General features: G+C 34.9%; 2 protein-coding genes and 1 long non-coding RNA gene across 6 annotated transcripts; 2 read left to right on the top strand and 1 right to left on the bottom strand.

The window, feature by feature from the left end:
* The first annotated feature begins 397 nt into the window (after positions 1 to 397).
* LOC149713527 (uncharacterized) lies at positions 398 to 3652 on the top strand. 2 transcript variants are annotated; one of them, XR_016371361.1, is made up of 3 exons: positions 398 to 934; positions 1706 to 1774; positions 1852 to 3652. It is a non-coding gene; the product is annotated as an uncharacterized LOC149713527 (long non-coding RNA). The 2 variants fall into 2 exon arrangements; XR_016371359.1 differs by having other exon boundaries at positions 398 to 1774.
* LOC149713526 (peptidylglycine alpha-hydroxylating monooxygenase-like) lies at positions 2358 to 19081 on the bottom strand. Its single transcript, XM_089848966.1, has 11 exons — positions 18945 to 19081; positions 10658 to 10715; positions 9160 to 9381; positions 8986 to 9069; positions 7543 to 7600; positions 7402 to 7466; positions 5373 to 5453; positions 5207 to 5286; positions 5063 to 5116; positions 4437 to 4486; positions 2358 to 4370 (listed from the first exon to the last, which is right to left on the bottom strand). The coding sequence occupies exons 1-11, from the start codon at positions 19062 to 19064 to the stop codon at positions 4190 to 4192; spliced, it is 1053 nt and encodes a 350-aa protein (XP_089705092.1). The 5' UTR covers positions 19065 to 19081; the 3' UTR covers positions 2358 to 4189.
* Positions 19082 to 19364: 283 nt separating this feature from the next.
* On the top strand, positions 19365 to 26594 carry LOC149713525 (peptidylglycine alpha-hydroxylating monooxygenase-like). Of its 3 annotated transcripts, none has more exons than XM_089848953.1 (12): positions 19365 to 19500; positions 19570 to 20179; positions 21531 to 21588; positions 21657 to 21875; positions 22388 to 22471; positions 22645 to 22702; positions 24590 to 24654; positions 24719 to 24799; positions 24863 to 24942; positions 25010 to 25063; positions 25660 to 25709; positions 25808 to 26594. In XM_089848953.1, exons 2-12 carry the CDS (start codon positions 20057 to 20059, stop codon positions 26019 to 26021), a joined length of 1086 nt encoding a protein of 361 aa, XP_089705079.1. In that variant the 5' UTR covers positions 19365 to 19500; positions 19570 to 20056; the 3' UTR covers positions 26022 to 26594. The 3 variants fall into 3 exon arrangements, with proteins under 3 accessions (XP_089705079.1, XP_089705071.1, XP_089705065.1); XM_089848945.1 differs by having other exon boundaries at positions 19376 to 19591; positions 19925 to 20179; XM_089848939.1 differs by having other exon boundaries at positions 19376 to 20179.

The raw sequence follows: 26594 nt of genomic DNA, 5'->3' as shown, positions 1-26594 counted from the left end.
TAAAACAAATACTTTCATATCCTTAATTAATTCTATATATAAATGTTTAATTCCATGTTCTGAAGTAAATTTGCATTACAATGTTAATATTAAATAAGAGATGATAATTTTGTATACTTCCTAAGATTAAAATAGATGGCGTGATAAGATTAGAAATCAATAAGATGAGAATGCAGGAATTGGAAAAACCATAAACAAACAAGAATGATTCGCGCCTCTAATGAACACAGTTGTGTATAAGAGAAAGTTTTTCAGTTGAATAAAGAACTTAGATTATTAATGTAATTCGTCCCAATTTTTATATCACAACAAAACACTTTAGATCTCTTAGCATCAACAAGAAGACGTTTACATCCCCCCTCCCTAAATTAACCCCGAAGGTCTCGGAGTCTGAGTGTGAAATGGTGCCGCTAGCGACAAAACTCGATAAACTTGACAAAAGAAAAGTGCATAGGAGTACGTATGAAACATTATCAGACGGCCGCCTTTCAAATTTTGACTCCCTCGTCAGAACTACACAAAGAAATGGTTAAGGAACAAAGACGTCGTGTTTCGCTTCTGTGTAGTTCCTGCAAGATTACATCTGATATTCTAGTTCCGTGAATACATAGATTACAGACTAGGAGGACTCATACCATTCACACAGGGAGGTCAGACTTCAAGTGTATACAAGGAGGCCAGACTCGTGGGTGAGTCTAAAGTCAGGCCTCCTTGTGTAAATGGTATGAATCCTCCAAGCCTGCAAGCTATCTATAATGACCAGTATTGGTACGGATCTAGCGAATGTAAAAGTTTCCGTCTGTGCTAGAACCACCTATTGCCCTACCTCTCTTAACATCATTCATAACTAGTTCCGATCACATCTTGAATTATTAACCGAATTTTACTCTCAATCTTCATAACTTTTTCGTGTCCTGGAACAACTGGCAGGGATGTAAGTTTGGGCAGTTCTATTCAATCCCTTACCACGTTCATGAAGTAGGCCTAATAGACGATTGTTCTAATTCTAAACACTGGGTCATATTCCTTGCTTCAAGATGCACCGCTAGAGGCAGTGCTAGTTGGCTAGCCTCCCGCGTGTAGTAAACTCTGGGTTCGTCTGGCGTTGCATCTTGGCACAAAGGAAATACATTACCTAAGAGGAGGCCATCTCGCCTGTGTGTGTTTTTATGTGCAAGTAATAAATGGAATGGTTTATAGATGATTTGGATAAGTTGTAACTAAAATAACAGTTGGTTTCGTTTTCAATGTCTATTTTACTATCGCAAAAACTACGGTCCGCCTGAAGCCTCGCGGGTTGAAAGAGGAGAGAACGTTTTGGAGAGGCTTCCCAAACAATTTTGATTAAGTATTTATGATTTTCGTGGGGAATAATTGCTACAAGAAGACCGAGCCTCCTTTTATTTATGTAATGTTCGGAGGAGAGTGGGGAAGAGGACGGTGTAAGGAGAAACGTCGATATTTTATGTCGGGGAACAGTTTTCTATCAAAAAATCGATCACCATAAAAATAATGATATAGATGATTTTCTCCGCATGAATACTGTATTATACGGAGCTTTATAAATCTATTTACGAATTTTCACGGTTTAAAATCTGTATCCATTTTCCCCGATAAGGTTTTAGTCTTCGTAATTTAAAAATGTAGGCCTAATCCACAATAGAAAAGAATATTTTCCCTAATCATACATTTTTCTCATTCTCAGATGAATTGCACAAAGTATCAAAGATCCAATTTCTTTAAATGTCAGGTTGAAGCCTCAGCACGTGCGAAAGTAAACACGGTATCTTTTCTCTTCTATTCGTTAGAGGGAAATAAATGAACCTAACCTTTTACCCACTGACCTTTCAGGGTGATATAATCAAAGAATTGTTGTAAATGTTTTTTCAGACGATACCAAAATGAGTAAACTCGGATTTTGTTTAAGATAATTTACGAAAATAGTCGATAAATAAAAGAATTGTTTGGTGATGCATTTTATGTAGTTAAGTCAAAACGATTGCTTCACGCTTAGTTATATGGAAAGAAGAGACCTTTTCCAAATTACCTTCACCTTTCCAAACAATATATTTTTCCACATGTAGGTCGATAATAGAGCTGTCTTGGAGAACCGCTGTTTTGGAAACCATTCAAACACATGTAGGCCTATTTGTGTACCATTAGATGAAACTAACATAATACTATACCATAATAATGGCTTAGTCAACCTACATAATTTGAACACTTTAGTCTGGCATTGAATTATATGTAGTTTCCCTAGCGTGAAAAATATGATTAAAGAACAGTAATTTACTATGTAATTACTAATTACTTGGGTTCCAATTGATTTGAAGATTGCGTAATTTACCAAAAAAATATTCAAATCAAAAACAATTTTAATTTTCACTGCGATGTAAAATCAAAAACATAATTTACATTTTTACACAATCGAAAAAAACATTTAAAAAATTGTTTTGTGACGCATTAAAATTTTTCATAATCACCAAAATTTTCGTGCAATGATTTAAAAAATTAGAAATAATTTAAATTACTGATTGAAAAAATATATATAATCTATATATTTGTTATTACTCAAATTTCGTTAAAAATAAATTACTATAAATTGAAATTGAATCAATTTCATTAAATTCTACATAATAAGTATATATTCTTTTATAGCTGTTAAGTTTTTAGCTGAATTTGAAGATTTTTCATTTTTTTTTGTTAAAATCTTGAAGCTATTAAATTTAATATAATTTTCAAAACCTTAATTAACACATTTAGTCAAAATACATTTACTTTTTATGTACACGAACTTTTAATACGGACTAGATCACTTTGATTTTAGGAGTTTCAATACGATATTTAAAATACTCTTCTTTTTTTAAATCTTTTTAGATATGTTTAAAATTTCCACATCTAATAAAGCAACGGTTTCAATTCGCGGGATTTCTGTTTTCATTTTAAAATGGATATATTTTTTTTATAATTTTTCATAATCGTATTTCATATTAAGTCAGTCTGATTGACTTCAAAGGTTTATGTTTGAATTATATGATAAATTTTAGTCTAATGCGATTAGACCTCTTATTTTATTGAATGCAGTTAGTTATTTTAATAATTTTAGTAATTCTGATAGTTAAAATTGATAAACCAAGTCGAAGTAACTCACGATCTACTTCAATAAGTTTACCATCTTTAATTTTCTAGTTCTAACTCGGATGCAACATAAACTGCGCTTTTAATTGGTAAAATAATTAGCGCAAACCATAAGGAATTTGAAATACTGAACATCATTCAATTTTTGAAATAAAATAATTTTGAATTTTGAGATTTCTGAGGGGCTAATCATTCGACTGCACTAAAGCCCTAAGATTCACAGTGCTAAAATTATCACGCGTTTACTTTAATCCGTGTGCAAATGAAGTTAGAGTGATTAGCCTCTCGGAGATTTCCTAGCAAATACTGGTCTTAATTTCGGAATTTAATTCCCATAAAATGTGGCATCAAAGGGGTGGAATACTTCCCAAATTAATGGTCTTTCACTGGGAGTTTAACACTTCAATTAAAATATTTCACACAATTCAGCCAAGCAATCAACCCAGCAAAGCATGTTTTTGTAAACTTATGCATGTGCCCGTACAAGTTAAAATCTGATGTTCACATACTTTGCAATTCGTACTACATTTAATGTCGACTTAATCTGTGCTCTTTTCAAGAAATCTTAAATCTTGTACACGTTTTTGTAACTTTTCACTATCTGGTTTCAGATACGTCAATCCCGCCATAGTTTCGTGGCAGACTTATTGAACACGAGTTACTAATACTAACTTATTCTCTAACTTAGTCACATGCTAAATCAACCAATCACGAAGACTTCAATTTCATAGTTCATTCAATAACGGATTAATGTTGTCACTCACTACAGAGCTATGTTCCACAATAAAACCACTTACTCAAATGTAACGCAAAATTTCACTCTATCAGCGCACAATCACACACAACAATACCATTGCAGAATGAACTATTAATTCCATAACAAATATTCAAGGTTGAATTACCATATTCAATAATTTCCATATTTCTGGATTGATATTATTTTTAAATTAGAATCTACCTAATTAATAAAATTAAGAGTTTTACATATTTGGAGGGAAGATGGGAATATATGCGTGGCGTGGCCCTGCATTTTAAAACTCTATTTTAATTCCTATTGGTCAGAAGTACTGGCATCTCTATCAACCCATTCGGGAACCTCTTTCAGTTTTTCATCGTAAGCCCAAGAGTACATGGGTGGTCCGGCTGAGAAACAGTATTTCTGATTAGGTATGTGATCGCCTTCCACGTAGTACATCATGTAAAAATTGCACATTTCGTCATCAGCCGTCGAACTATCAAAAAAAAAAAAAAGATTAATTCTACGCTATAATTTTAGAGTGAATTCAAACTCAACTCACCCAATCATGGTGACATGATTTTGGTAGTTTCGCATTGTACACCTAGCAGCCTAAATAATTAAGATAATTGTAAATTAAAGTAGATCGCGTTGCGTTTTAATTAAAAACGATTGCGGGGCAAAGTGGAGAAATTAAGTAACTGTCCGGCAGACTCATTATTAATATAAGTTTATAAGATATGTTACATAAGTGTGACACCTCCTATACTTTGTAATGCTAAAGACTTTCTTAGAGCTAGTAGGAGAACGACGCGAGAATTGACTACACTCGGTTTTGAAGTCCATCTTCCCATTTAGCCTTTGACAGTGCCTCAACAAGAGTCGCTTTACTAGATTCTATGACGTTTCAGCCACGTCATTTCAGGACAAGCTCTTCGTAACCAGTGACAAGCTTACGGAACATATCTTATGAACTTAGTGTTATATATAATCTATTACGCAAACAGTAATTTCTCTAAGCAAGTGTTTAAGTTGGTGTACGATTAAATTAAGTATTATTCAAGAATGTTAATCTTTTCATTTTCAAGTGTTTTGAACATGGGCCGCAAAGAATAATTAACTATAAATCTGTTATAAAATAATTAACAACAGCGCTCAAAGCAAAACAGAGAATTAAATGGGTCTTACTAAAATGTCTCCTTTTTTGATAGCTATGCCTTTATTCTCCACTGAATAAAACATCTAAAATAAAAAATAAAAGACGTTTTTGTTCCTTAATTAGCCAAAAAGACAATTAAAATTCCATAGAGTAATGAAAAAAAAAGGCTGAACCTGAGGTTTTTGTGGGTCGTGTTTGCCGATTCTTGTCCAACTGTAATCCGGTTTTACGACGTAACCCGAGACTAAAACTCCTTCAACACCGTAAAAGTATATAGTAACGCTAATGTTATTAAGGCAATAACCCAAATTAATTAGTTTTTGATAGTTTAATTTTTACCTAATTTGTGAGTGTGAGTTCGAAATGCGAATGGATGAAGCGTGTATTCCTCTTCAACTGGACAAGCTGTTTCCATGTATACTAATTGGGGTAGAAAAAAATTGCGTTTTCATGTTAGCATGCTAATCAGAAAAATTTGGATAATTATGGTAGTGAGTATCCATTGCTTTTTGAGGTAAATAATGGGTACTTCAACATAACGTTAAATTAACAATTAATTTCAATTGAATATCATTTGAGAAACAATAGGTTTGTCTTGGTAGCCCAGGAACCGTAGGGTTTGACCTTGAACATAAATGACAATTGGTACATGGGTCGTTTTTGACCCATTCAAAAAAATGTTAAAAGCTAGTCCTTTGTTCTAGAGCGTGAGCTTTGGCTGCCTTATTGGAAAATGGCCATCTTGAATGCTAGGTACAGTCTATTTCACCATGGTGTTGTAAAGTTATGAAAATTGTTACTTATATAGTGTTAATGACGAAAATAAGCCACGCTTAGATAAAAATTGTTGACTAAGAAGTATGAGAAGGTAATTGTTAATGTATAGCGGGTTATGTGTATTCATTTTAACATTGTTTAGGGTATCGCTTTTAAACATTTCGTGTAACCAGTTAGTACAGTTAAAGGTACATTGTGTACACCAATTAAAAGGAGTGACTAACCCCTCGAGATTACTAACACGCTCCCTGTATACCATGGGTAGTAAAATACTAAGCATTTTACGAGGGGCTAATCACTCTCAGATTAACTGCACATCTAATACCGATTACACGTAATTTTTTTAGCATTAGAAATTCCACTTTTGTGAAGGTCCATGTAAGACTGAGTGATTGGCATTTCGCTTTTACATAAAAAAAACGATTCGCAGACTCTTCTAACCATATGATTGATATGCATTAAATCTCAATTTACACAGCTGCAATTTTTACTATATGATATCGCTGCTGCATTCTGTTCCTTCAAAATCCGACGGGAAGGCGTATTTGAGGTTAACAACACAATATTCATTTAGCTTGGATCCCTGGTTATCATTAACGTTATATTTCAATTAGAATGATTTCACCTGCGCAATGAATTTGGATCTTAAATGTTTCCTACGGTTCCTTTGTTTATCTATTATTTTTGTATTGTTCTTCCCAAACCTGAATTTCAGAACCATTTTAACTACACTGCGCTTCGTAAATTGCATACAGACTTCGTGAAAAATAATTAAACACTTTTTCTACCCGTCTTCATTTTCTAAGTCATTTTCCGACATTTATTTGTAGAAAATTCAAAACGTTGTGACTGCCGTGAATTTCAAGTTCAGGGTGTTTCTGAACGATCTGTCAAAAATTATTTTGAGTATTTTTGGGGCGATTTTCAGTTAGAAACACTCTGTATAGTTCCCTGACATTTCACACATATTTTTAAACTCCCTGCCATTTCACACATGTTTTTAAACTCCCTGACATTTCACACATATTTTTAAACTCCCTGCCACTTCAGACATATTTTTAAACTCCCTGACATTTCACACATATTTTTAAACACCCTGACATTTCACACATATTTTTAAACACCCTGACATTTCACACATATTTTTAAACACCCTGACATTTCACACATATTTATAAATCCCCCGAAATTTCACACATATTTATAAATCCCCCGAAATTTCACACATATTTATAAATCCCCCGACATTTCACACATATTTATAAATCCCCCAAAATTTCACACATATTTATAAATCCCCCAAAATTTCACACATATTTTTAAATCCCCCGAAATTTCACACATATTTTTAAATCCCCAGAAATTTCACACATATCTATAAATCCCCCGAAATTTCACACATATTTATAAATCCCCAGAAATTTCACACATATTTTTAAATCCCCAGAAATTTCACACATATCTATAAATCCCCCGAAATTTCACACATATTTATAAATCCCCCGACATTTCACACGTATTTTAAAATTCCCTGACATGTTCAGTCATTTCAACTACTATAGCATCCCCGAAAATCTTAAAATCACATTACCTGTTGACCTGGGTCGTATCACGCCGCCTGTTCCTAGTAACATGACACCAGCGCCTTTCGTTACACTTTAAAAGTAAACGAAAAACAATCAGCGATATTTAAACCCAACTTTCATTGAAGAAAAAATAAATAAATAAATACTTTTTTGAATCTCCAGGCAAAGTTTGCAATACTATTCCAGAATCATCGGTTGCGCCGTCTATAAAAAATTATGAACAATTATCGAATTAACTTTATGAACGATCCCCAAAACGAATGAAACGTAACGGAACGAGAAAGTCGCGTTTCCTTTACTCCAATACACGTGTATTTTCATTATGTATATACGAATAAAAATATTTCCGGAGAAATATTAAATTTAAAGCAAACACGAACAAGGATAAAATATCTTGAATTGAATATTAAATTTCATCCACTTTATAACACTACCAACCACACCCAATCGCCCTTAAAAATACAATCCTGAATTTATTAAATTCTACCATGGCATTTAAGTACCACAGATATACTAAATGATTTGCCGTCAATCACTCTTTGTAAGGCTTAGCAATACACCGGTATCACGTGGCATTTAAAGGGCTGTTCCCTCATAGCAAAACAAAGACTACACCTACATTTTACATCGCGTAGATAGACAAGTTAATAACTCGCGCGCTCCGCGACTTTAAATGACACTTCAAGAACAAGACTGGGAGACAATTGTTCCATTGTAACAGCCCTACAGGCTATCATACGAGCCCAAAAATACTTGCTCTATAATACCAGATCAGACACTCAATTCCTCAAACATTAAAACATATACTAATATATTTAATATAATATAATATATAAAATCAAAACTAGATCAACTACCCTAAGTTCCAGATCTGATTTGGATTTGAATAAATTTCTTTAATCAACCAAACCAAGAAGTGATATCTAGTTTATTAGGGAGAAGTTGTAAGATGCCGAAGTATTCGCGCTTCCAAAACGACTCACCAGGCGCTACTCGCTAGCCAGTACTTATAAAGTTGCACTAGAAATTAGTCTTTTAATAAATTTTTAGTTGGAGATCAGATTAGAAGGCCACGGCTGCCGTCTTGGTAGCAAAAGCCGCAAATACGTGTAAAGCAGTCAAGATAGTGCTCACAATTAAACGTTGTTGTAATGGATTGTAAGTACGGGGAAATATAAATTACCAAAAATTACCGGCTGAACGGTAATTTTTGTATCCCCTAAATTTCAATCGGTAAATTACCACCGTTTTTAAAAATTACAGTAATTTCACATCTCTATGCCTAAGTATTTGCGCGCCATAGTCCCAGTCCCCCTTTCAAAATACAAGGGGGGGGACGTAAAAGGAGGCCGGGCTATTTCGCCTCTCCTTAGTCGGAAAATACGTAATTTTCGTCATTCGCGTCGCGCTGACGTGAGTTTTCAAGAACCAATGAGATGCTGGTTGTAATTTAGAGGCGGCGGGGATTAACTCCGGACCTACGTTGGGACTGGAGATAAAGCTGGAAATGTGGCGAATTTATACCTTATCCCTAATAAACTAGATATCGCTTCTTGACCAAACCAAGCAAATATTTTGAAACCACTTACTCAAAAACTTTTCAACATGCGCATAGTGAACTTGTAGAACCAGAAAGTTGATTCCTGATCCTTTGCCAACTTTAAACCCAACTCCTGTATTGGATTAAAAAAACAAAGAAGGGTAAATTTAAATATAATTTTACAGTTAATCAAAAAACGAGTCTAGAAAGACTTGATAACAACCTTCTGGAAGTTTGAGAGCTGGAGCGTCTTTGGCCCACGCGTAAATGACTTGAGACCCTGATCCACACACTGGCTTATGGCGGAATTGGGATTTGGAACCACTCATCTCGCCACAATCCCAAGTAATTCTGGGCGTGTCTCGCTCCCAATAGCCCGGTGTCGAACAGCCGTAGATTAGAATGTGGTGGGCAGTTTGCTGCGTTGCATTAGGTTCAAATCCAACTAATAGTGGAATGGTAAACTTAACGTTACAGTATGAACTTCACAATGTTTGAAATTGATGTGACTCAGTAAAACAGTTTTAAAATTTTGGCGATCAGGATCAAAACCTTTTTGAGTAGAACTAAGTGTACTAGACTCCCAAAAACAATAAAAATTAGCCCCCTTTTACTTCGGTGTCCAGGTTTTGCTCAATTTCCCACTAATTCGCGCTGTTTAAAACACCTAAACTAGGTATAAAGTGCTCATAATTCAACGTGGTCTAATAGACTATATAGCCACGTGAATAAAAAATACCATAAATTGCCGTTTTGTCGGTAATTTATTTTATTTACAAGGTAAATTACAGTTTTAAAAATTAAATTCTCATCTCTAATTGATACGGAACGACTCGCACTGAGAATAGTATTTGACGTAAACACAGAAGGTAAATGTACCCTAACTTCAATCATTCCTATTTATAATTATTTAATTCTCCTTGCTTTCTGCTCTTCAATTAATCCTCCATACTTTCTACTCTTCAATTAATCCTCCATACTTTCTACTCTTCAATTAATCCTCCATGCTCTCTACTCTTCAATTAATCCTCCATGCTCTCTACTCTTCAATTAATCATCTGTGCTTTAGAATTAAAATTTCACACTCCTATACTTAGTCTTCTGACACCCACATCCACATAATAAATTATGAATTTAAAATACTTTCCGTTCCCGGCACTCTTAAATATTTCTCAGACATACTTAATTAGCGTTCCTGATATGCTAACCCAGAGAAGAGGATGTCCAATTCAAAATACCTATTCTAGAGCATGGCCTTAGATAAGCTTTCATTCTTGGGCTTTGAACAACTGGCGAAGTTTGTGGTGTAAAGATTCGTCATTGTTAGGCTAAATGATTTTTGCCTAAATTAATTTAGTAAAAGTCATGGAAACGTTCAAGAATCCTTCTATCAGACGCATTGGGGAGCGTTTTCATCTGATATTGTTACACTGGCATCACCATATTCCTAGCAATTCACACGCCCTATATAATTAAGTTTATTCGAGGCCTCTAGGGTCAAGATCACCTCTACAAAGTTACCTTAATATCAGATAAAATACGTAATATTTTGTGAAAAGTTTCCTTTAATTCTAGTTCAAATATTTCACCCAAAGTCTATGATATTCACTTTAGATAATGAGAAAGTATCCTGTCTGACGTACGATATAACGTCACCATATATTTGCGAGTCTTCTTCCGTATCAATAACAAACTATACTAATATAATAAACTTTATTTACCGATATAGAAATGCTCGTGAACGGGCATTTTGAATCCAGTACATAAATACGTCTCTTTCTGTAAAAGCAGAGTAAATATTAATATTTTAGAAGGGTAAACGACCCACAAAGGCGATAAAACAGAAACTGCAAAATATATTTAGTTAATGCAGTGATTAAGAAATTGACATAAAAACGTGCACGAAAACGTCTAGGGTTCTAAATGAAACTTCTTTAAATTTTAGCTCGAAAAATAAATAAATAAATAAAATAATAATAAAAAAATAAATTATAGTTATTGAAATTGACCTCAAACTTGAATTTTAAATTTCTCAACTTGCACTTATTAATGTTAATATGAACACATGTCTTTTCTCGTACAATAGTACAATACTTGAGCCAGGGACAGATTTAACTTTAGAAGCAGGAATGGAGAACAGAGTAATCTTGGCGCGCGTCAAAGTCCCGGACCCCCTTCCACGGGATGGAGGGGTATGAAAGAAGAGGCGGGTCATAGCGACAGAGGTAAAATGGAGTTACCTATTTTTCGCCGTCCCCGTCAGAAACGTCATCAAAACGTAGTTTAAGTGAGCCAATAAGATAGTTTAAACTTTTCGTTACGTGTTGGAGGGAGGAGCTTTATACTGGGCTATGAGTCTGACTGTTCAGTTTACTTCAAAGTAAATACTAACCGTTCTCCATTCCTACTTTTAAAATTAAATCTATCCCTGCTTGAACCATATACCCCTTTGAGCTTTAGACGTTTTCGTAGACAATTTTCGGTTAGTTTTTTAAGCGGTCTAGATAATAATATTTTATACAAAAATATACAGGGTGGTTCAAAATGGTGTGGAACAGCCCAACTTTCGTGGTTTTATGGGAAATCAATTTCAATCTAAATTGTTCTATGACATTTTGCCCAAAAGCCACCCTAAACATTTAAGTTTAGATTAGAATGTTTTACGCATGACCCCTTAATTAAATTATCATCGTCTTTGGATTTCTTAGTTAAATTTAAGGGTTTATCCGTAAAACACTCTAATCGTAACTGGTAAACGGTCGCTTGAACGGAAAAATGTCACAGAACATTTACTACTCAACAACCCCATAGAACTTTCTGAAATTAGGTCCTACCACCCTTTTTGGAATAACACCCTGTATATGTAACCCTTCTTCGCTCTAAAATCAGTCAAAAGAAATAAATAAAAAAAAATTTCCCCAAAATGGAACAAGCCGCTTTTGAAGTATAGATAAATATATCTTAAAATTTAAATTCATAAATGATTAAAAAATACATATTTTATTTGTATATACAAAGGCGATAAACAACAGATTAAAATTCTGAATCGATAAATTTTTAATTCACTCGAATTTGGACCTAACATAGAGCTCAGTATATTGAACTCGTAGTAAATTACTGTGCTTTTATGTTATGTACGGGGAAAGTATACAGAATTAAAAGTAGCTTCTAGGCTTATATTAAAAAAATTCCTTAAGCTATATAATTTTAACATCATTAAGAAAACTTCCCCAAAATTTTTGTATAAAACATTTGAAAAAGAAAAGTCAAATTGACCTATTTTGGAAAAGATGTCCTGGAGATAAAAATCTAATCAGGGAAAGTCGTGTTAATTACCCTCCTGTTCAAGAGCAGTTTACAAGCTAGAGAAAGTATAGGTTTGGATTAACACGAGTGTCGCCTTGTAAAATAAAGATAGGCGTAGCAAACTGCGCATGATTAATAGGTACATGGGAAAAATTTGAACCAATTTTTTTTTTTTTTTTTGAAAAGGTGTGTTATGGGTTTAAAATTTTAATTGACATTGACTGAATATTTAATCAATGTATTTATAAATTAATTGATATTTTTAAGCAGTAAACAAAAATGTTTCAAGGGGTGAAAATTAATGTGTAAAAGTGGGTCATATCATAATTTGTGGTTCAACAACTTTCTATATTTGATTTATTTACGAAACAATAGTGGTTCTATTAAAAGAAAATTGTTTACTAGGTACAAAAATCTTTAGAGAAGTACATAAATAAAATAATATAAAATATGTATACTTTCCGTGAATTTATTAAATTGAAAGGTGCACTGTAATTTTTGCATTTTCTAAACGACATTATTAAAAGTTCAAGAAGTTAGATTATGTAATTAACTTTTTACACCACATTTTTTTTCTTCTAATTTCCGGGAAATTTGTTATTTTTAAGTAATATGTTTAAACAGAAGTCCATAACCCTCCTTGATTGATTAGGTCGATAAATAAGATTAAGAAAACACAATTAACTTGATCAAAACTTGATTAACTGTTTCAATCTTGAAATGTTTTTGCAATTTTAACAATTGTAAAATTAGTTACATAAATAATTACGAGGGCAACGTGTGATTGATTATAATAATGTTCTAAATGACTGATTTAGAGAATACCGTAATTTTACCTCGGCAATTAACCAGTATAATATCGTCGGTTCATGTATTCTTGGTTATCAAAATCTGGGGAATTCTATTACTACTATACTTTAAACTACAGAGATATTGGCAAATTGTTTTCTCCCGAAATAATTAAGAATATGCACGTAATTTACTCGGTAATTTAAGATGACGATCAATAATTTTTGAATAGAAATATATGGAGTTAATTTAACTCTATAGAGCCATAAATAAAAAACTAACCCTTAAACAAAAAATATTGAACCTATAAATTAGATCGCAGAACGACCACATGTCAACCATTTACAAATATTAATTTATATCGGCATAAATTTAATACATATCATCGCAAACTAAATTAATTGTCAAAGACTTAATAAAAGTATCCGAAACGTAACATATGGCAGTGATAAGATTATGCTCGGGCCTTGGTACTACAGCGGAAACTACAGGCCCTAGAGAAGAAAAACGTGGTTGTCATGGCAACTACTCGATTCTGCTCTCGAACCTCCCAACGTCATAATCAGGTTTAAAAGTCAGCGCCTACGAAGCTACATCAAATCTAATCTAAAAGAGTGTGTTTGCTCTTGTAACTTGCTGGCATTTCAACCTGATACGCTACAATAATGGAAGAAAACTTCACAGGAGACCAGGTGGATAGATATACAAGAGTATGGTAGCCTTTGTTATTTGTCTTAATCAATGATGATGTGACACAAGCGTGACGTCACTGAATCCTCCCACGCACTTTTACTGATTGTTTACACAAGTAAAAACAGGATACTTTCTCCAACTGAACGAGAAAATAGACCTACCCAGTTCATTTCATTTCGAGTATTCAACGAGAAAATATCTGATTACTTGTTTAGATTTGATGCGATTTATAATAGCACAAATACTGTAAGCTAAAGTTGTGACAATAGAGTAATATTTGTTAAGGGGGGCAAAACATGAAAGTCAAATTGAATGAATGAACCCAAACCCATTAGTACCCCTTTCTGCTGTTGGCTATAGAACTTATCAGTATCATCAAGAAGTGATATCTAGTTTACTAGGGAGAAGGTATAAATTCGCCACATTTTTAGCTTTATCTCCAGTCCTAACGTAGGTCCTGAGTTAATCCCCGCCTCTAAATTACAACCAGCATCTCATTGGTTCTTGAAAACTCACGTCAGCGCGGTGACGCGAATGATGAAAATTACAGTCATATTTTCCGACTGAGGAGAGGTGAAATAGCCCGGCGGCCTCCTTGTATTTTGAAAGGGGGACTAGGACAATGGCGCGCGAACACTTAGGCAACTTATACCTTCTCCCTAGTAGACTAGATATCCCTTCTTGGTATCATCTGGTTGATATATAGGGGGAAGAGATAGTCTGACGTCACGCAGCCCCTCTCTGGTTGGCATTTTTGCGTGTAGAATACTGTTTCCAACCGTTAGGTGGGATGAAACTCCAATAAGTGATAGAAGGGTGTGACGTTACAGGGTCAGAACTGTTAGCTTCCTATTTACAAGAAATATGGCATCAAAAACGAAAGATTCACTCTCCAAGAGATTGTTTTAGAAAGATGATATTTTAAAACCACGACTTATCAGATTTTTAATTAACTACAGAATTTGTGATTGTCCAAATTTTCTTTAGATTAACTATAGAATTTTTGATTGACTAGGCTTTTTTTAACTACAGAATTTTATTGACTAGAATTTTTTTAATTAACAACAGAATTTTTAATTGACTAGAATTTTTTTAATTGGTTATAGAATTTTAATTCTTACAAAATTTGTATTATTATATTTAAAGTTTTTGCTGTCCACAGACCGGATGTTGCGTCTTAAGAAAACAAAGCCACTTTTGAAAAGTGTCAATTGTGTCACCCTCCCTCAGCACCGATATTGCTCTATTCACAATCACGTGAAAGAAATCATTAAGTTACAGTCTAGTTCTCAATTAATAATAATAAAAAATAAATAAAATAAAATGTTATATAACATTATCCAAATCGGAATTTTCGGATTTCCTGTAAACCTAATCCGGGTTTAATATGGGACCAAAAAAATTTACTTAGATTAAATCTTTATAAAGGGAAACATAAAATAATTTTTAATGTACTTAACGGACTAGGAAATTCGTCGTGTTCTATATATTGAATACACTAGTTCGTTTAAAGATCGCAAAAATTACCCAAAAACACACAAGAAATGCTTTTTTGGAAAAGGTCTGTCATTTGAAGCGGAACGTGGCTAGTTCTATCTACACTTATGGTACTAAAAGTATATTTCCCTAAATAATTGCTCGAGGCTAAGGGGCCACGCTTGACTCTACAACCACATTATAATTTACAATTTAAGAAAGATCACGGTTCGACGGGTGTCGAAGCATTTCGAAATATTTCGAAACGTGGTTATATAGTTTGTTTTGCCAATTAAAACAAGTTATAATTTCCTTTTTTTCCTTTCCTATTCTTACATTAATTCCAAAGTACTACTGAACTAATGTCCCATGATTCTATTTTTACTTCTTTAATGAATTGAAATGGTTCAAAATTTAGGCCTATTTCTTTGTAATTAGACAATTTTTGTTAAAAGGTCGCTGTGTTAACATTCTGAAGAAAACAGTAATTGCAAAAAATCCTGAAATGCACGAAAATAATAAAATACTTCATTTCTATACTGAACGATACAATTAACCCAGTAAATTTCAAACTATTACCGATCATCATTACCTTAAAAACTGTCATTAATTTTTCCCAAATGATTAATTAGTAATTTACTTAACAAGTTACCATTTATAAAAATTACTTTTATTTCACACCTATTGTCAAAAAAAAAAAAAGGTTTAAAACCTTGAAATATTTTTGATACCTAATTTTAACATTTATAAAATAAACCTAAATAAGTCGCATATTAAAGGTTCTGAAACTGGGTCTAAATTGTTATATTACGTTTAAAGCGTGACAAGGACAGTGTGGCAGTAGAACTCGCCAAACCACTCGGAAAAAGAAACAGGGGAAAACTATAAATTATCTATAAAATTGACTTAGAAAATAAAAACAATAAGTAAAAAAAAACTAGACGGAAATATACTGAGTAAGAATAATAATAAATTACTTCGCAATCATTCTATAAAAATCGAGATTAAAATCATTTTCTTTCCCAGACATTTTATTTAAATGAATAATTTCAAATAAAGAAAAACGATTTAGGTTATTTTTATATATAATTTTAAATAAACTTGGACTCAATGGACTGGTAATATAAGACTTAAAAAGCCCTTAGCGTTAAAAGAAGGGATAACCACCATTAAATTACCTGTACACCAATTATGTGCTTTAGTGTAATCATTTAGCCAGTCAGGGGTATTTTATTTTTAGCGCTGTCTGTCACAGGTAGATTTTTAAATATTACGCTCTATGCTTACATAAGTTTATAAGATATGTTCCAAAAGTATGGCACTACCTATACTTCGAAATGGTAGAGAATTACAGCTCGAGCTAGTTGGAGAACGACAAGCGAGAATTGAAGTCCCACACTCGGTGTTAATTTTGCAGTCAATCTTAATATTTAGTCAGGACTAAGCCTTTGACAGTGCCTCACCAGGCGTCGCTTTACAAGAATCAGTGAGCACAAAAATAGAGGAGAGCCGGAGAGACCAAATTCTCCGTCAGCCCCCCCCCTTTCAAAAACGTTACCAGTGCCACTGGCTCTCTAGGAGCGTGGCGCACATGCGCAATCGGCGCAAGCGAGAGAGAAAAAAATCAGAGAAGTTTGTTTACGTTATTACGGCCGAGGCTTAAGTTTTTCGGCGATACTCCGATACTCGTGCCGCGTGCGTGCTAATTCTCCCCCTCTCTCTTTCTCTCTAACCGTATTTTCGGGTATACCCTTTTTGAATTTCCCTCTCAAAGGATCACGTGTGCGCGAGGTAGGTGCGCGTGAGAACCATGGTGCCCGGCCGTTATAAAGTACCTTCCCCCTTCTAACTTTGACTCTCCTTTGGATTTGTGCTCCCTGCAAGAATCTATGACCTACGTCACTTCATGACAAGCTCTCAGTGACAAACTTATGCAACATATCTTATGAACTACAGTAAGGTATTGTACAATGTGTAAACCAATTTCGATCAGTGAATGGCCCCTCGGCGTTTAATCTATATCTATATAAATCAAAGTCCTGACTGACTGACTGACTGACTGACAGACTGACTGATAATCAACGCCCAGCCCAAACCGCTTGCCCTAGAAGGCTCAAAATTTGCAGGAACGTTACTCATAAGTAGTAGGCGCGTACTAAGAAAGATTTTTCCAATACGCCGCCATCTTAAAAAATGGCACCCAGAAATGTAAAAACTCTTCTCTATGCAACTAAGTTCGCGCGTTTCAACCGATTTCACAGATATTTAGTACACGGGCTTCCTTTAACATATTGACGGGCTGAATGGTCTTTTGGGTTCGATTTGCTGCCATCTTTTAAAATGGCGGCCAAAAACTAAAATCCCTTCTTTATGGAATAATGCCCGCGTGAAAAGTAATAAAAAATGTTCCGACGGGCTGACGGGCAACGCCGAGTGCCTTCGCTTCAAGGGTGCTACAAAAATATTAGTCATCAGTAAAATCTACCCATTCTTTGCATTATTTTGATGGAAGTTCTTATTACACGCGAGCGACGCCGCGGGTAACAGCTAGTAAATTCATATTTTCTTTTAAAATTTTAAAGGTTTTGGTAATAACGCCCAACATTGTTCGTAGTGGTTTAAAATTACGGCGATTTACGCATGCCCGAAAAAGCATTTACAATCATGATTGTCAATATTTTTTTAAAGAAATCGGGAGTTTCTTTCTAGGTTTTAATTCCATTACGTCGTTGCCACGTTAGTAACTGTTTAGACTTTAAACCATGTCCAAGGCTAGTAAAACCTGTTTGTTTCCATAAAATTCTTTAAAAAGGACTTAAAATTTAGCATTCAAAAATATACTAACAACTAACATAATCCGTTATCTAAAAGCATTTTAAGTTAAGAGCTTTCAAAGTGTCTTGAAAGTTTGTCTTTCCAATAATATACACTAAAAGATTTCCCAATGATTGTCATGATTCCCGATTGATTTCCAAAGATAACGACATATTTCATATTTACAAATTTATTTGACACTTTTAGAATGATTTTCAATGACTTCTACTAAGGGTTTATTGCCGTTCCCGGGTCAGTGTTGCCAGATCGTTGGTAAGTCAAGAGATTACAGTTCAGCTTCATTCAGTAATTGAACAACCTGACTCACAGCAGGCCTGACAACACTATGACTATACTGAAGTTTAAGCTGGGAAAGGGGAGGAATATTTTTAACCCCTTTAGTGAAAACTATATAATTCCACATTTTCCAAATTATTTCCCAATTAATTTCAAATTGCCAAATTATTCCCAAATTTGCAGATATAACTCGTTATTTGTGTAATAATTCCATGCAGATTACGGAATGATCCCCACATTTTCAAATGATTTTAATACACATCTTCTCGGACTCTTAAACGCAACAGTTCCATTAGGTCCACATTAGCGGCAATATTATCACGTCATCCATAATATAACAACCATTCTTACAACAGGTCGAATATGGTTCAGTGTCCGAGAGGTTTAATACATCATAACTTAATACTTTAGTACACCGCTGTTTACTTCGCGTACATCTACATTGATTTAATTAAAACACGCGGGCGGCCGACCGGTCCATGGCATACAAACTGACAGAACTAAAGCCGTCTAAACCTCCCATATTGAATCTAACTTAAGAGCGAAAAAATACCTCAATCGATATAATGTTCTCAAGAAACGGAACAAAACAGTTGCAAAACGCAAATTCAAGCAAAATTAATCAAGACTTACGACTGTTGGTTGAACATTTGGCATTAATAAAGGTAACGGTGACTGTCCATTGACCCTCCATAATACTTGTACAAGTAGGGCCAAGAGCGCCGTGTAATTACGCCTCCATAAGACGTCCATCGTCGACAGCGACTGAATGTGAGTGACTATCCCTCTCTACTATTCCACTTGGCCAAGCCAGAACCGAGTTGGCCTCACTCTCTAGTCAGCGTAGGATGGGCTGGAGGCAATCAGGGATGACGTTCGTTGGGTTGCAAACCAGTCCTATCGGAAACTTCAAAGGCAGAGATCTCACTACCGCCATCTTGCGCAACGCGTTAAAACTATGGAAACGCGTATTTGAGGGACTGTTTATAAAGTAAGGCGAGTAAAATAACATGCGAGTCTGTGGTGTGTCTCGAAGAAACTGCTTTGGATAGCGCGAAATTTCAAAGTTTTATACGATTTTTCCACTCTATACGAAATGCATGGGATAAAAAGATCCCAATATTTCCGGTTGCCGTTGGTCAGTGGAGATACTACAGGAATAATAATGCAATTTTACTGACCTGTGAAGGTTAGCACCGTTAAAGAGTGAAATCAGTTAAGAATAAGAAATTCAGTTTCTCACGGTGACTGTTTTCAGCGCGTAACATTGCTGTACTGTGGTATATGCGTTTAGCATAAGCTCATAGGATATGTTCCATAAGTTTGTCACTGGTTACTGAGAGCTTATCATGAAGTGGCGTAGGTCATAGATTCTCGTAAAGCGACGCCTGGTGAGGCGAAGTAAAAGCCTTAGTACAGACTAAATAAGAACCGAGTGTAGTCAATTCTCACGTCGTTCTCGAACTAGCTCTCAGTATGTCTCTTGCATTACGAAGTATAGGCACTGTCATACTTATGGAACATATCTTATAAACTTATGATTTTAGTTAATGCTGTTATTTCACTATAGAGGCCTGTTTTCACGGTTATAATACCTGATCGTATTTTCACAGTGCTGTTGCAGAAGGTATATAAATACTTGTACCGCACAGATGCCAGATGGTAATGCAAAATTTGAAAGAAACAGTGGATAAAAGTTTCATGTTGCCATAGTGAGGCTCAAAAGCCAAAGCATTAAATTGGAAATGTTAAAAAATAATTTAGTACTACAATTATTATTAATATTGATATTTTTAATTTGTGGAATCGATTCGTTGATTGAAACGGAAGATGTTTACCTTCGTATGCCACCAATTCGACCAACCAAGGTAAGTCCAAACCAGGCAGTTCAATTTTCTTAAAAGTTTTATCAAGAACACCCACTATTGAATGACTATGTCATTGAACGGATTTTCTTCCCAGGGGAAAGAACATTAGTGTAATATTTTTCAACAGCCCTGTTATTTCTTTGACTTAATTTGAAATTTTCATATTCTATTTAATTCACCCATTCTTACCTCGCGGTTGTTTCCATGTGTAAACACAATACGTAGTCATAGAACCCAACAACAAGGTAATGTAAGCTTCAACTACGGAATTCATCGTTAGTTTGCGAAAACGCATGTACTTGTTTGCCTGATGTTTTGGAAACTAGGTTAGAATTATTAACCGAGTGTAGCTACGTTGTACTTTGACCCTATAGGCGTCCACCGTCAATGGAATAGCAGCAGTAATAGTTCGGCTATTAAGCGATTGTTTTGGCCAATTAGACACCTTGACCCCAGAGAGACCATTAAAATTTCTATCTGTTATGGATAAATTGCTACTTAACGTTCGGTCACACAGCCTTACTAATTTTGAGATTTGGCCTGAAATACCAGGTGTTCTTAAAACGGTGGTGGGGTCGAAGTACAGTGGGTTCAATGGAATATGTTCCTTGACATTTTGCCGTCCGGGCAAGTTATGACTGCAGTGTTTCATTAATGATCCCTTAATTAAATTAGCGTTGTCTTTAACTATCTTATTTAAATTTAAGGGTTCATCCGTATAACTTATTTGGGGTGGCCATTACGACAAAATGTTATAGAAGATTTTCGACCATAGACATTAGAACAAAGAATCCCAGACAAACTATTTCGATGCGGCTCTCCCGCGGATTTTTTAATCCCCCCTCCACATGTGTGATAAGGTAGAATGGTAGGTGGCACCTCTATCGACGACCGAAGGAGTTATTAAATTTGAACAATAAACAACTATACTGTAACGTTGCATCTTTTAATTGCAAATTTTTTAATTGTCTATTAATGAACCTCTCTGAATCCTATACAAACGCTTTTCATTCCATTGAATAATACGGAAAATAATCAAATTTGATTGTATATAAAACGTAACCGGTGGGATTCGAACCCGGGTTGTCTCCCTTTCAAGGACTGATTGCGCTCCACGCTGTTTAACTTCCAGTTTTAACAAGGGGTTAGTGCTTTTTTTGTTTACCTTACCACGTGTTATCACCCCATCACACATGCGAAGGGGCTCTGCCATAGAGCCGTACTCAACACTGAAAATTTAATTAACTGTTCCTCTTCAATCTCTATGTTTTTAACTCAAAATTGGCCAACACCATTCTTTAAAAAAAACAAACAAACAAACATTGTATTTGTGTTCGAACGAATTATACAGGACCAAATCTATTTGTGCACATCGCTGGAGATGCCCCGAGACGATCATCTTTACATAAGTAAATAACTAATTACTCTTCATATTCCAAATATATTTAATGTAAACATAATTGCCTTTGGTTCATAGTGGACATCGTGAATCACTTGGGCAATGCACCACCCGACTTAATCCACCACATACAGCCTTACGCCTGTACGGTTCCAGGTTACTTTGAGAAGGATTCACCGGAAGCAGTTTGGAATTGCGGGGACAGAGACGATCCTGCTCTGCTTCATAAGTACGATCCATGCGAAGATGGCGCCCAACTCATTTCTCCTTTCAAGAATATTCCAGGAATGCCTGAAGGTTTGAATTTGTTGTATTTTATGAAATTTTGGAGGTTTTGTCACGATGACAAGTTACTGTCTCTACTCTCTGTTTATGTTTATACTTCATTGTTAAGGTATAGAAAGTATTGGAAGTAAAATGAAAAATAACACCATATTTGGTTTTTGGCGAAGAATCAAAAATACAAATACTAAGTTTTAAAGACGAAATACCATTGAAAGTTTTCAATTTATGTACATTTTTCTGTAGCAACGTAAACCTTAAAATAGTTTAAACGTTTTCTATAAGATCCTTGGTTTAGAGTCAAATCGTCCAACCGACTGAAGGAATTATGAAGTAACTTCACGAGAAAGTTAATTGACTTTAATTGCATTTACTTCCAGTTAAAAATATTTCAAAACTGATTTATTTTTGAAGACGAACTATGGTTTAAATTGTGACTTATAAGACGCTCCATGCATGCTTATGGAAGAAATGATATAAACATACGGTCACTGTTTTTTTTTAATATTCTAAATTTAACATTTTAGAAGTTGGTCTAATGGCTGGCCGGGGCACGGACCTGAAGTACATCATCCTACAACTTCATTTTGGAAACATTAGCGTCTTGAAAAGTAACAAAATTGAAGAACTTCAAGTCAAGACAATCTCATTTGGGGTCACCCCAATATCTCAACCAAAATTTCCTAAAAGCGCCCTAATTATTGTTGGTATATCCCTGCAAATGAGATTGTAATATTACCTCTAAACCAATGTTATGATTGGTTTACACGAAATAATATTTCAGATGATACGGATTATGACGTTGGCATAATTTTGAAGACAGTTTCAAGCAACTCAAAAATGTAAAGTATAAAACTTCTCCGTAAAGTTTCTTAGAACTTTTCGTACATTCATATGTTTCGAGTCGTCATGGGTAGGCATTATGTTCAGGCATTTTGTGGTGCGTCGAGTTGGTGCAATTTTCGAAACTTCTTTGACAACGAGCTATAACGACTCGAAACCTAGTCATAGACAAGCGCAACTGCCAGTATATAGTTACCAGAAGTGAGAATAGACCAGAAGTACTGAGCTAACCAAATTCTTCACTCGGCGAAAGTGAATATTCTTGATAACACACCAACGGTTGGCCCTCTGGTGGCGGTTTCAGAATTTCCTATCGAAAACGTACGCTCGCGGTGGTAGACGACCGAACTAGATTCAAGCACCCGCGTCCGTGTTCCGCGGCTTTAGGTTGAGGGGAAGGGGGTAGGAAATGTTTTTGGAACTCGACCAATTTTTTTCTCTCTAGTTTTAGCGCGTGGGAAGCGGCATAAAATGCTCAAATTTGTTCACTAGTGCCAGGATCTACTATCAATGCTAGAGCCCTTCACTTCTAGTCTCATCTCACTTCTGATAGTTACTAACATCAAAGATGTGTAAAATTTCTTAAAATTAAAAGATAAACTAAAGGGAACTTATTTTATAGTCTGTCAAACGAAAGAAGAGCCCTAAGAAATTTGTCCAAATTGGTGTCGCCACCATCGACCCCATAGTACTTTATCAACTTGTTTTGTTTTGTCAATAGTCGTCTGTAATATAGTCTGCTATAAACAGATAGGCTTAATCGCAATATAACCAATAAATTTTGCTATATATATTTCATATGTTTATGTTTCATGATTTTTTACGATCATCGAGTATTAAAGAATAAAAAACCAAATTAACGACAAGACACCAGTTTTATCTTTGTTGAACTAGCATTGCAACATATTTTAATGACATAAGTTAAAATACTTGTCCATAAGTAGTTCAGCATCAAAGCGTCTTCAGTCCACGTTTTCATCAGAGTCTTCGCTGTCTTCTTGCATATTAATTTTAAGAGGTTCAATTGTGGTTTCGATGATGGGATCTTTTTCCCAATACTCATGCATTATATTCTCGACGTGAACTTTATGAAATAATAAAGCGTCACAAGTCCAGAACCCTGAAGTACGAAATTGACGAGGTTGCTAAAAGTAGAGGTCACACGGTAGTGAGGATTCCACCGTACCATTGCGTGTTTAACCCGATTGAACTAATATGGGCACAAGTGAAGAACGACGTTGCGAAGCAGAATTCGGGTTTCAAACTCTCGACGGTCAAAGATTCAACATTGAGGACCATTGAACGTGTGACACCAGAGAATTGGCGTAAGGCAATAGAGCACGTCGCCACGTCGAGAATATAATGCATGAGTATTGGGAAAAAGATCCCATCATCCCCACAATTGAACCTCTTAAAATTAATATGCAAGAAGACAGCGAAGACTCTGATGAAAACGTGGACTGAAGACGCTTTGATGCTGAACTACTTTTGGACAAGTACTTTAACTTATGTCATTAAAATATATTGCAATGCTAGTTCAATAAAGATAAAACTGGTGTCTTGTCGTTAATTTGGTTTTTTATTCTTTAATACTCGATGATCGTAAAACATCATGAAACATAAACATATTAAATATATATAGCAAAATTTATTGGTTCTATTGCGATTAAGCCTATCTGTTTATAGCAGACTATATTACAGACGACTATTGACAAAACAAAACAAGTTGATAAAGTACTATGGGGTCGATGGTGGCGACACCAATTTGGACAAATTTCTCAGGGCTCTTCTTTCGTTTGACAGACTATAGTTATATCTTAAGTACATGGTCAAAAAATCAATGGATGGTAAAAAAATACTTGTAGTAATACAAACAATTGTTTCAGCAATATTAAATCGGCAACAACATATTTCTTGGGAACAGAAGGTTACCTGAAAGCTCACTCAATGGGTACTTATAAAAGTTCTTTGAAAAACATGAGAAATTGTATTAAGAATAAATTTCTTTTTCATAGTGTATTTGGAAACTGCTTGCGAAGTAAACGACGAATTAACAGCACGAGCATTGGCGTTTAGTACCCATACTCATAGCCTTGGCAAGTATCACTTCTGTATACTTGACAACCATATTGTCAACTCTAATTCCTGTCATTTTCTAGGATTACAAGTTGCTGGGTATCTTAGAAAAGCCAACGGAACCTGGTACAGAATTGGAATGACACCAGTGGGAAATACTCAAGTATGGAGAAATTCACGTTGTATTTATTAACGCCACTATAGTTCACTAACAAAGATATTGATCTTAGTATCGATCAGTAATTCCGGACACATTCCCTTCGATAACCAAAGGGGATCTTCTTGTAAGATACTTATGATTCATCTTTAAAGAAAAGCTCTGAATACCTAATGGCCTCGATTAGAAATTATCGAAATCCCGGATGAAAATTTTAATTATTATCGTAATAATTAATTATTCGAAAATCTCAATCAACAAAATACGCCATATTTACCTCTAGTTCCGATAAACGGATTCCCTGTACTCACAACATGATTAGCCAACTTTTGTAGATTTCTCATACTTTTAACCCAAGCTAACAATTTGATTAATGCAAAACTCAAATCCAAATAACTCGCTGATAAAAGAAAAGGTTTATATTTTGTTTGTAAGATTTTACTATTCGCTAGGATTCGGGGTAATCATTATGCGTGTACAAGTGACTATACTTATTGTCCTTTTAGTCTAAAAAGTTATTCGACAACATGTAATTGATATTAGACAATGTAAAAATCTTTCGGATAAATGTCCCCTTGACCCCTTCTAGTTTTTGGCGCGTAATATTAAGTATCCTTGGTCTTAGTTTTACCATAAGTGAATAATTAATAGGTATCCAATTAATTTGATACTTATGGCTTTACTTGTTAAACTAGTTTTGAAATTCATATTTCAAATAAATAGGCTGCTAGATGTGTCTCTTACAATGGACGAGATCAAGATGTGCCCATTGGGTAAGATTTTTCACAAAGACTTTTCAGATCATACAACTATTTTTACTCAATTGATGTTATTTTTAAATTAAAGTACATTAATTCTCATCTTTTACCAGGTACGACACCCTTCAAGAAATGTGTAATTTCTACTTGGTCTATTATACTGAAGAAGGCCCCCTCATGCAAGACAAATACTGTTATTCTGTTGGACCTCCCGAATACAGTTGGCAAATTGACGAGTTAATGAAGGATGTACCAGATTGGATACAAAAAGATCCCGACGTAGTTAAAAGTCCCGAAAACCTGGTACCCCATAGTTATACTGGCTAAACATTTTCTGTTTTGCTTCACACATAGATATTATATGTAAAATTTTACCAAAAAAAAATAAATATATCCAATCAATTAATAAATAAAAATAAAATTCGCCATAAGCTCCATAACGAGAGTCACCTTCAGTTGCCAGCAGGGTGGGAAATAAGGATTTTTTTTAAAACTGGACATTGGGCCAGCGACCCCCCTGGCCTGGAATAAATAAACTGGTCAGTGACCTTTGACCAGGGCGCGTCGTCTCCTAAACTAAAGAAGTGGATATTTAAAATAGTCGAGTTAATGTCTGGACTCTGGTTACCCTTCAATTTTCTTAGTGGTCTCGTGGATCACTTACCCCCCTCCGATTTAATTTTCAAACTGGACAAGGCAATCTTTAAACTGGTCATTTGCCCTGTGCCACCACCTTATTTCCCACGCTGGTTGCCAGTATACTAATGACCTTTTGCACATAGAATACAATTTACTTCGAGTGTTTCTAGAAGTCAATTACTTTAATCACCAATATTTCTTAAAATTATATCGATGCGTCCTTTGGTGTTACTGATATCAGCCATACAGTTTGGTAAAATT

Source organism: Phalangium opilio, unplaced genomic scaffold (genome assembly GCF_054372755.1).
Source record: "Phalangium opilio isolate 3A_F unplaced genomic scaffold, DU_Popi_V2 ptg000009l_1, whole genome shotgun sequence".
Lineage (NCBI taxonomy): Eukaryota > Metazoa > Arthropoda > Arachnida > Opiliones > Phalangiidae > Phalangium > Phalangium opilio.
This window is presented reverse-complemented; position numbering and strand designations above follow the sequence as displayed.

What these genes read in the sequence shown, in the direction of transcription:
- LOC149713526 (XM_089848966.1), bottom strand. Translation starts at nt 19,064, where the DNA reads ATGGACGTCTTATGGAGGCGTAATTACACGGCGCTCTTGGCCCTACTT. An exon ending in AGCTCTCAAACTTCCAGAAG is followed by an intron (nt 9,070 to 9,159) that starts GTTGTTATCAAG and finishes AATCCAATACAG; the next exon opens with GAGTTGGGTTTAAAGTTGGC. An exon ending in AACTCACACTCACAAATTAG is followed by an intron (nt 5,287 to 5,372) that starts GTAAAAATTAAA and finishes ACGGTGTTGAAG; the next exon opens with GAGTTTTAGTCTCGGGTTAC.
- LOC149713525 (XM_089848953.1), top strand. Translation starts at nt 20,057, where the DNA reads ATGTTAAAAAATAATTTAGTACTACAATTATTATTAATATTGATATTT. An exon ending in CCTGAAAGCTCACTCAATGG is followed by an intron (nt 24,655 to 24,718) that starts GTACTTATAAAA and finishes TCTTTTTCATAG; the next exon opens with TGTATTTGGAAACTGCTTGC. An exon ending in CACCAGTGGGAAATACTCAA is followed by an intron (nt 24,943 to 25,009) that starts GTATGGAGAAAT and finishes TATTGATCTTAG; the next exon opens with TATCGATCAGTAATTCCGGA.